The 9,664-nt window shown below is 45.7% G+C and overlaps 1 protein-coding gene across 6 annotated transcripts in view; it reads right to left on the bottom strand.

Moving 5' to 3' along the window:
• Positions 1-5,790: 5,790 nt before the first annotated feature.
• RIC3 (RIC3 acetylcholine receptor chaperone) overlaps positions 5,791-9,664 on the bottom strand; it is a 61,578-nt gene continuing 57,704 nt past the window's right edge. For 3 of the 6 annotated variants that reach the window (XM_005215949.5, XM_024975256.2, XM_024975257.2), the window contains one exon: positions 5,791-8,060. In XM_005215949.5, coding sequence (XP_005216006.1) covers positions 7,624-8,060 — 437 coding nt within the window. In that variant the 3' untranslated portion in view covers positions 5,791-7,623. The remainder of the gene's footprint in view (positions 8,061-9,664) is intronic. The other 3 variants (XM_005215946.5, XM_024975254.2, NM_001192441.3) reach the window with 2 other exon arrangements.

The following is a 9,664-nucleotide window of genomic DNA, read 5'->3' as shown; positions in this document are numbered from 1 at the left end:
ATCCTGACGGAGGCTGCCGGCCCAGATGGAGATCAGAAATCAATGGAAAGCAAGCGAGAGTCGTTCCTCACTTCAGAGTAGATGGATGTGCTTGGAAAGACTACACGGAAGTTGGGTTTTTTAGGAGTCATACTTCAAACATGTTAGGAAGGCCCTGAGTGAGGTGGTGGAGCTGTTTTGACTTCAGTGGAACTAGGAAGTTCTCATTTCCTAGGAATCTAGGTTTTCATGCGTTGAGTGCTTAAAGCGAGGCCTCCTGCCCTAGCAGGGACCTGGCCACACCTGGGGCATCCATCTCTGGTTGTTAACATGGTCTGGTACCTAGACCACTCTGACTTGGGACCTTCTTGAGGGCACTGGAACTTTCTGTCCTGGAGCAGGCCCGCTTCCCAGGGAAATACTTTTGTGCTCCCCTCCTTTCCATAGTCCCAGCTTGGCTCTTCCTGTCTTGACTTTGGAGACCTGCTGACATTTGGAATGACAGAAGCGAGATGACCCCTAATGTCTAGTCAAGCTGTTTCTCTGGGTCAGTGATTTTAAGGTAGAAAGGTTGATTCTGGATCTTTGTGAGATGGAGGATCCTGGTGGCAGAGTGGAGAATTCATTAGACATACGATGGAAAACGTGTCGCCTGCTTACTCCTCCAGTACACAGAGGATGGGTTGACGGGTGTTTCGTTAGGGTTGGGAGTGTGGCCTCAGAGTTCCAGCCTGGGTGTGGCAAAGGGTAGCTCAACGACAAAACGCTGTTAGGTACTGAGTGACAGGCAAGAGCACTCATCACCTGCTGGAGACCCAGCCTCACAAGGTCTTTTTTAAGACCCCATTCTGGGTGATGCTGGTTTAACCATGGGCCCAGACTCCTAAAGCTGCTGGAACCCCTGGAGACCACCTGGGCTCAGTCTCTCACACGGTTAAGAGTCCCTGTCCTTCATACCCACTGCCCAGATGGTCCTTGGTTGGGCAGGGAACTTAGTGATGGAGCAAGCATGCCCCACGGGAGTTGGGTAGCTGGGGCCTTAGGCAGCTCCTCTGTAACTGCTCCTGCTGCCAGCTCCTCCTGGGGCTACACCCCATCTCTGCCCCTACACAGTCCTGCAGAGCAGTAAGGTTCACATCCCTAACTCTTCTCCAGTCCTGGCTTTTCTTTCCTTCTGGCTCTAAGGTGCTCTGTGTCTGTCTCTTTGTCTCTGTGTGTATTTGGGGCCAAGGGCAATCGGTGAACAATCAAGGTTTCCTATTATCATATTTCTGTGGATGAATAGGAAAGGAATGAGGATGTAGCTGTGATCACCTGTGGATTTTGTTCCTTCATTTCATGCCCTTTGATCAGAAAGCGTACCTGGGAAAGTACCAACCCCTTCTCCGGAGGTTCTTATTGGGAAGACGCTATCCAGAAAAGTTTAGTTCTTCAGTTTCCACTCTGCATTAGCTGGAGAAATTGGTGTGTTGCATGCGTGCTTTGGATGAATTTGAACTTATTCTAGTTGAATGTGCCTTAAAAATCATGACACTAATTCAGAACAAGCATGTGAGGTTCAGACCCATGCTGAGGACAGGTGTTAGAAGCCAAGGAGTGTTATCATCACAGGCTAGAAGAGAACCTTTGGGGCCCGCCTCCTGCAGTGACAAAAAGGAACAAAACTGTAGAAGCAGATGTCTTTTTTTTTCCCCTCTGGAAATAGTGGGGCATTTACCTCTAAATGAATTTACCATATATTCAGAGGTAGTTCTGAACTTAACAAGCCAGTGATGATTTCAAACTAAGATGCCCGTGCTTTCCTTACAGTAGGTGAGGGGGGTGGGTGGGCTGGCCGTGTCCACAGCTCTGTTAACGCAAGCACAAATTCCATCTCCAGGGTGGGGTCCCTGGCTTTCCCTTCCTGTGGGAACCCTGGCCCTCCCTTCTCTACCGTTCCTTACCCCAGCTGAGATAGCTCTGTCACCTCAGGATGCCAGGGGGCGCTCAGAGCACACGTTTCCAGAGAGCTGAAGGAGGCCGCTTGCTCTGACGCCCAGCGCTAAGGGGGGCCTGACTCCCTGGCACTCAGGGCCCAGCGCCGCGACCCTACACTGCCCTGGGCCCTGGCCTGGAGAACTGGAGCAGCCCCACAACAGGCCAAACTATGGGCTCTTGTTTTTGAGTTTATTGGTCATCTGTCCTTCCATGCCTCTAGTTCTGCAGTTTTCTTTCATCTCAGGATATGGGGGGAAAAGTCCAACAGAAGTTTTAGGACAGGTTTGGTTTTTGAATTTTCCAACCAGGTTGAGAAGCAAGTTGGTTCTTACAGGAAGCACTACAGCACTTAGTAATCAAGTGATTTTGAGTAAACCGTGGGGTTTTTCTAGATCCGTTTTCTCACAGAATGAGAAGGTTAGACTGTCACAGCTTGCGGTAGGATTCCGGCTGAATGAAGGTTGGTCCTTGCTCCATCACTTTCTGGCTCATCACTGTGCCTTTTTTCTTTCCCGAGAAAGATGTCACACCTCTTTCCTCCTCTGTTCTCTCGTTCCTCCCTGCTTCCCTCTCAAGATCCAGGCAGAGCTGGAGATTAGGCTGAGATCCAGAGTTTCCTAGAGAGTAACAGAGTGACATAGAAAGGGAAGCCCAACTCTGGCCTCCCTAGTCCTGCATTTGGTGACAAAGGGGACTTAGAATGCTGACACTTCTCTTGTTGAGAGCGTACATTTAGCCAGTTTGCATAATGCCTAGAATGTGTATGTCTGTTTGCACAAGATTGTCTTTTCCTATTTTGGAGTGGTTAGACATTTTATTTTTGTTCAAAATTATCGAGTTTTAGACAAACTTGCAAAACTGCTTTTATTAAGTGATTTTTTGAATAAACTCTTTGGTATTCTGGAGCAAATGTATTTATTTATTGGTATGTGCAATGACAAAGGTGGTATTTTCCCATGTTGACATTATGTACGTTGTAGAACTTTAATGTTTGTCTAAGTACAAACCATATATCAACAAATTAAACTTGAACTGTTTCAACACTGCTGTGCACTTTTTTTCCCCCTATGAAAGAGAAAACATGTTTCTTTACCTAGAAGTTTTTTTCTACATCATTCATTCCTTCTGCCCTAAGAGCCTCAGGGGAGGGCAGGAGGGTGGTGGTAACAAGGGGATCATAGGTGGTTTGGAAACAGTCACCTGTGGGAGGAAACTGTCTTCCTTCTGGCTGTGCTCCTCAAGTTTAAAGATGGTCAGAACCCACACACACAGGCTGGGAAGGGCAAGGACAGGAAGTACTAAGTTAGCGAATCCTTTGCAGGCTCAGCTGTGCCAGCTGGAAGAGCAGGCTGCTGCTTCCGAGTAAACCCTGTGGGCCTGGCCCAGAGGAACACACGCAGGGCTGTGGAGCTGAAAAAAGGCAGGGAAGGCCAAAGTGGTAGAAATAACATGAAGACCTAGCCACTGGGTTCCTCTAGCCATATGCAGAGCAGCCCAACCTGTTTGAACAGAACCTGGACATGCTACATGCTTTTCTTTTCAGCCTGTGGCAGATCTGAAGTCAAGAGCAAGGGAGGCTGCAGTTATGCCTGACAGCTACAGGTCTGGTCCTACATGGGGAGGTCAAAACTGAAGTCACCCAGTGACTGCAGGACCTGGGATCTGGGCCATTCCTGGCAGTCAGGATAGCCTTGGAGCATCAAGTCCAACTGCCTGGCAGCACAGGAACTTGGTGAGTGCTATGCTGTTGATGGCACTGGCCTGAGCACCCAGCACTGGCTACCCTGGACAGATGCTATATATACCATCTCATTTCATCCCAACAGCTCTGCAAGGGGAGAGCTTCCCAATTCAAAATTGGAGAGCTACTCAATTCAAAACTGAGGAAACTGGTACTTAGAGAAGTTAAGGAGTAGTCTAAGATAAAGAAATTTGGCCTATTTAATTTGTATAAGAAAATGGGAAAGGAAAAACCTAACGTTAGGTACATTTTAGAAAGATTTGTATGAAAATCATCAAGGCAAAGTCTGTGACACTTTGTTTTTCTCCTTTCTGGGTAGCTGAAGTGTTCGAGTTTCCTCTGGAATGTAGTCTGGGTTGAGGGAATTTAATGTGGTAATGAGTAGTGTTGGTTTATTACCCCAGATCAAGAACCTACCTGGACTGTGGCCTCTCTCCATGGCTTGCCTCTGGGAAATAGCATATGCAGGACACTACTATGAAAAAAGGGAAGATGGTTTTGTGGTTTAGTGATCAGGTTAAACATGATCTCTTTAACAGCTCTGGACAGGGTCCATGGAGAGTCCTGGTTGACAGCTATTATCCTGGTGTAATTATTATTAAAGCTCCCTTTTCCTAAAGTGTCCCAGTTTGGACTACAAGTCGCTGGATGACCCAGGCCATGGAAGGTGCATGGGGTGCTCACAGGCAGCTCTTTGAGAGCCCACACGGGCCTCCGCTCCTCACTGCAGCTCTCTGACCCTGGCTCCCGAGCTCCCACAGCACTAGTCCTGGAGCTCAGGAGGTGCTCTCCTTGTGCGCCTGGTCTGACCAGGAAAGGGCCCCTCCAGGCCAGATCACCCACCTGAGTTACTAAGCATGGCCCTGCGTGATGCAGTTATCTCCTAGGCCAACTCTCTGACCCCAGAGGTGTGACTCTGTGCTCTGCCACGGTGCCCAGGAGTCACTGCAGACCTAGTGCCAGGGGGCTGATCCAGTTCTCAACCCAGATCATTTCTGGAGAAATGAAGACCCGGAGAAGAGAGATGACAAAAGCCAGGCCCATGACTTTGGTCCTCCTGGACTGTATATATACATATAATCTCATCCCTGAAGAATAACATAATTCTGAAAAATCCAAAAAGAACTGCCTAATCTGAAATGACTAAAGAGTAAATTTTTTAAAATATAAATACATAAATGGTTTCCTGTTATATAAGCCCACCAAGAATCAGGGCAGCAAGAATCATCATGAGGTCTCAGTACTTGGGGCAGAACTGTTTCTACAAGCCAATTGCCCCCAGAGATGAACATTCCAAATAAAGAGCTGGTTATGTGACACCTTACATACCAGCCTCAAATACCAAAATACCTGAACATCCATCTAGTCTCACACCCACTGCTCTACCACCACTCTTTCTGCCAACTGTATCCTTTCTCTTCCTTGCACATCTGGAGAAGTTCGTAGCATCCCTCAAGACCCATCTCCGAGGGTGGAGTTTCTTGGAAGTCCTTTAGCAAAAGTGACCTTTTCCTCCTCTGTGCTCATATGGATTTGGGTCCGTATCGCAATTACAGCATAAAATCTTGCACAATAAAGTAGCCACCGCTTGCTGAGTGGTCATCCTACATGAGACAGGACCAATGTTGCTTTATAGGCAATGATGATTTCACTTAATCTCCGTGACTGTGATTTAATCCTCATACCTTGTAAGACCTGGACTCTGACTCCCCAGCTTTAGCAATGAGGAAGCCAAAGTTCCCGGGGTTAAGGAGCTGGCCAGATTCTACAACCAGGATAGACGAGTATGGGACCGTGACCAATATTTCTCTGCCTGCAGAACTCACCATCTTGAGCCCCTTTACAGTTCACAGTTCATTTTAAAAAATAAACTGGATAAGGCTCTCATATTCAACTGTTTTTTCTTTTTCAAAGGCAGGAATTGAGCAGTGGTCTGCAAGATGAATAAATGAGAGAATAAGCAGAAGGAAACAAATATCCACCTCTAATAAGGGAATCATATCCTAAGGCAAAAAAGAAACTTGAACCAGAGGCCCAGAACTCTCCTCATAAATCAGCCCCCCACTGTGAATGGAGACAGAGAACACGGCAAATAATTTATCGAAACAGGAAAGAGCACCTATGTTATTTTTCACCTTCAGCATTATATTACATCTAGATTGTTCTCAGGACATTTTAAACTCCTTTCTTTACAAGTGAATCCAATGTTCCACACAGAGACAGACACAATATGCTTCCTATGGACTCAGTCTTCCTTGACTTTTCTCTGTAGTCATTAACAAAAAATGCACAGCTGCAGCTGACACATGATCTTAATATGGTCCCGTACCTGTGACAGCAGTGTGTGCTTATGTGTGATTTAACAGGTATTAAATATTTCCTTGGCCTCTGACTCAGTCCAGGCATAGTGGAACTCTAAAAGCCAGGTCCACCTTTACATGATGTCTTAGTTTTCAAGTCTCCCACATTTCGTGGTCCTTGGGAATATGTCCTCTTGAAACTCTCAGGTCTTACCAGTAAACTGAATGCACTCATCCTTACTATACAGAATACATCTTACCTCAAGGAGACACATGACAGATGGCAGCTCAGAAATTAGGCTTTGGGTCTGGTCACAGTCCTCCCTGTCCTAATACCTCCCACTTTGCCCAACTTTCTCAATAGACTCAGATCCAAATATGGAACACATGGTCTGTTCCCAGGCACTACTATATTGGGTCCCTACAATATAGGGACCCAATAGCTTGGGTCCAAAGTCCTTAGACCAAGGACAGCACGTGGTCTACAAGTTCAGTCCTCCTCGTTTCTGTTTTAATTTGTTGTAAGAACAAATTTCCCAGAGGGCACAACATTCAGCAACAGCATCTAAGCAAGGACTACCTGTCAGTGCGTGGGTTTACTCTCCGTCAGCTGCCCCTCGGCCCTGTGAGCATCTCATGGCAGGACTTCCACCCTTCAGCAGCCTTTCCTGAAGCTTCAAACCTTGGCTCCACAGGGTAAGGACTAAAGTCTCTATCTCAAGCTTCCTCTAGCCACAGAAGACCAGAGGTATGAAGGTGCTTCTATGTTTGGCAGTTCTGTTAAGCAGAACAAGGACAAAGGAAGCTAAAGATCCAGGCATTATTAGAGAAAAACTGTTTCCCGGCCTGTCCCTGGAGAAGGAAATGGCCACCCACTCCAGTATTATTGCCTGGAGATTTCTATGGACAGACGAGCCTGGCAGGCTATAGTCCATGGGGTCACAGAGAGTCAGACACAACTGAGTGTCTAACACTACTACTTCTATTACTAGCAAGCCTCTGGGCTCATTCTCAGGTCAGTGAGAGTCTTCTATGCCGGAGAAAAGTGGAGGTTTGAGGCAGCCTCGGGGCTCTGCAAAAGGCCCTCGCTGTAAGGGGCTTCAGCTCAGGCAAGAGTCCCCACTCTGGCCCCACCATCCCCACAAACAAAATGTTCTCCTCCTTGAACCCAGCAGACCACTAACCTGCTCAAGGCCCACAGAATAAAGCACCCTGGACTCTGAAATCTTTACTCTTGCAACCTTAAGTCCTCATCATGTGTAATTTGATGTTCATCACAGGTAAACCATCTGTTACTTCTAACATGGAGAGTCAGACCTCTGCCCTGAGTGGTCCCATCTGTAATTATGATAGATCAAAAATTACTCAGTGGATCGAATCTCTGATGGAGCAAAGAAGGAAGAGAAAGAGGGAGGTTGTCTTGTGTTCATACTAATTTCTATGATGTTTTATAAGGTGACAGGTGTGCAAGCACCAGGAAGGATACATGATATCCATGGCAGTGGCCTGATTGGCTATGATACTTAAACACGGACAATGAAGTACAGGGCACAGGGCCAAGGATAAAATCAGAGAGGAGAGAAAGGTCACCTTGGGACAACAGTAATGGTCCTGGACTGACCGTTCTCACTCTAAACCCTGGGGATGCCGCTTCCTCAGCATGCCACCTGGATCCGCTTTATCTGCACTGATGCCTGACCCTTCACCTCTCAAGTCGTAGGGCCACACTTCATTGGTGGTCTCCTCCTGCTCACTGTAACTGTTGGCACCAAATCCAGCATTCTCTGCCAAGACGGCGGGATCCTCTTCTTCAGGAGACCAGCAGGAACATGGTTCTGGCTCTGGGTCACATGAGGTAACAGAATTATCTTCCTGAGCTCTGGGCTCAGTAGGCATTGCCCAGCCCACACGGTCTGATTCTTCCTCTTCTAGCATTCCCATTCTTTCAGCTATTTCTTCAGCAGAGGGCTCTTTTGAGTCAGGGTAATCCACCAGGATTGTTTCTTGCCTATGCTTGATGCAATCTGAAAGGTCATAAATTGGATAAGTCTCTTCGGGATAACCTAGAGAAAAAAGTAGCACAAAGTCTTACAAAGAATGTCTCTTCCAAATAAACAGTGTCAGGCTCAAAGAGGCTTCTCAAGGCAGCAGCCATCCTATCCCAACAAATCCATTCAAGAAATTTCTAAGATGACTAACAGTTCTCAAGTTTCACTTGAGCAAATTCTTGGCGATCCGGCTGACTGTCCACCAGCTCTATGAAGTACAAACCAATTCAGCTGAAAATCCCTTCTCAAGTGCAGGTTGCTTGGGGCAGAGTGTAAGTCTCACACCTCAAGCTTCTGCAGTAGTGATGAAGATTAAACAAACAACATGATCCTCAGTTTAAAAAAAAAAAAGTGCCAAACACCAGATGGAGAAAGCATAGCTCAAGGCTAATGTTTATAATTTCTATCTGGAACCATTTCCAAAGCTTCCCAGGGGCGGGGTGGGAGGTAGGGGGAGGAGGAAAGGAATGTTGAGCTCTTTGAAAAATACACCACAAAGCCTTCTACTAATCAAAACAATAGAAATGGCTTGCAAGTGTCAGAAATAGACAGCACTTTAGCAAGACATGCCCAAGATTCCCAAGGACAAGGACTGCATTTTGAGAAGACAGAATTCCCATTGTTGGCTTCTTCGTCTTCACGACAGGGAACAAAAGAAAACAGCAAACTGGTAAACAAAATGAATCCCAGCAATGATAATGAGAAAAGAGAAAATGTTGCCAAATTAAAGAATGAAATGAAATAAATCTGTGTCAGCCAAGCCGAGCCTAAGCAGCAGATGGGCCGGCTGGAGCTCATATGCCGCTGTTGGCAACAGCAGCCGTGCTCACCGTACAACGTGAAAGCCAGAGAATCCAAAACCCATTTGCACATTATGATAATTGGCAAATTGAACCCTAACATAAACCATTTTTTTTTTTTGCCTACAAATTCTGAAAAGTAGGGGTCTTTTTTGGTGCCATGCAGAGTGTGGAGACACATTTTTACAACATTTATGATCAAGGGGGAAAAAAAAACAAAGTCACACAGGCTTATTGTAGAAAATCTGAAAAACCCAGACAAGTTTTAAAAAAGAAAACAAATCACCTAGAATCCCATCACTGATAACAATGTGTTGTACCACCTCTGGCCTTTTTATCACTGCAAGTGATAACATATATTTTTCTCTTTTGTAACAAAGAGGGATCATACTGTACATAAAATATTGTACCCAGATTCTTTTCCTTCAACATTATATCATGAGTACTTCTTCATATTATTAGGCATTTAAAAGTTGGCTGCAAAATATCCCATCATACAGCTACATAACTGACATGATTTACCATGCCCCTTCTGTAAGACATTCAGATTCTTTCCAATTTTCCATTATAAGTTTCATATTAGTTAAGATCTCTGAATATAAATCCATGTCCATTTCCCTATTTTTTTAAGACAGACTTTTAGAAATATGAAAACTAGACCAAACGGGATGGACATTTTAAAAGCCTGTTTTATACTCTGCCAGATTACTTTCCAGAAGAATGGTATAAATTTTTAGTCCTACCAGTGATAAAAAAAACTCCATCTTCTCACATCCTCACCAGCACTACAGTAGTGTGTCAAGAATCTCACCAATGCAG

This window comes from Bos taurus, chromosome 15 (genome assembly GCF_002263795.3).
Source record: "Bos taurus isolate L1 Dominette 01449 registration number 42190680 breed Hereford chromosome 15, ARS-UCD2.0, whole genome shotgun sequence".
In the NCBI taxonomy this organism is placed as follows: Eukaryota; Metazoa; Chordata; class Mammalia; order Artiodactyla; family Bovidae; genus Bos; species Bos taurus.
Note: the sequence above shows the minus strand (reverse complement) of the source record. Positions and strands in the feature narration are given on the sequence as shown.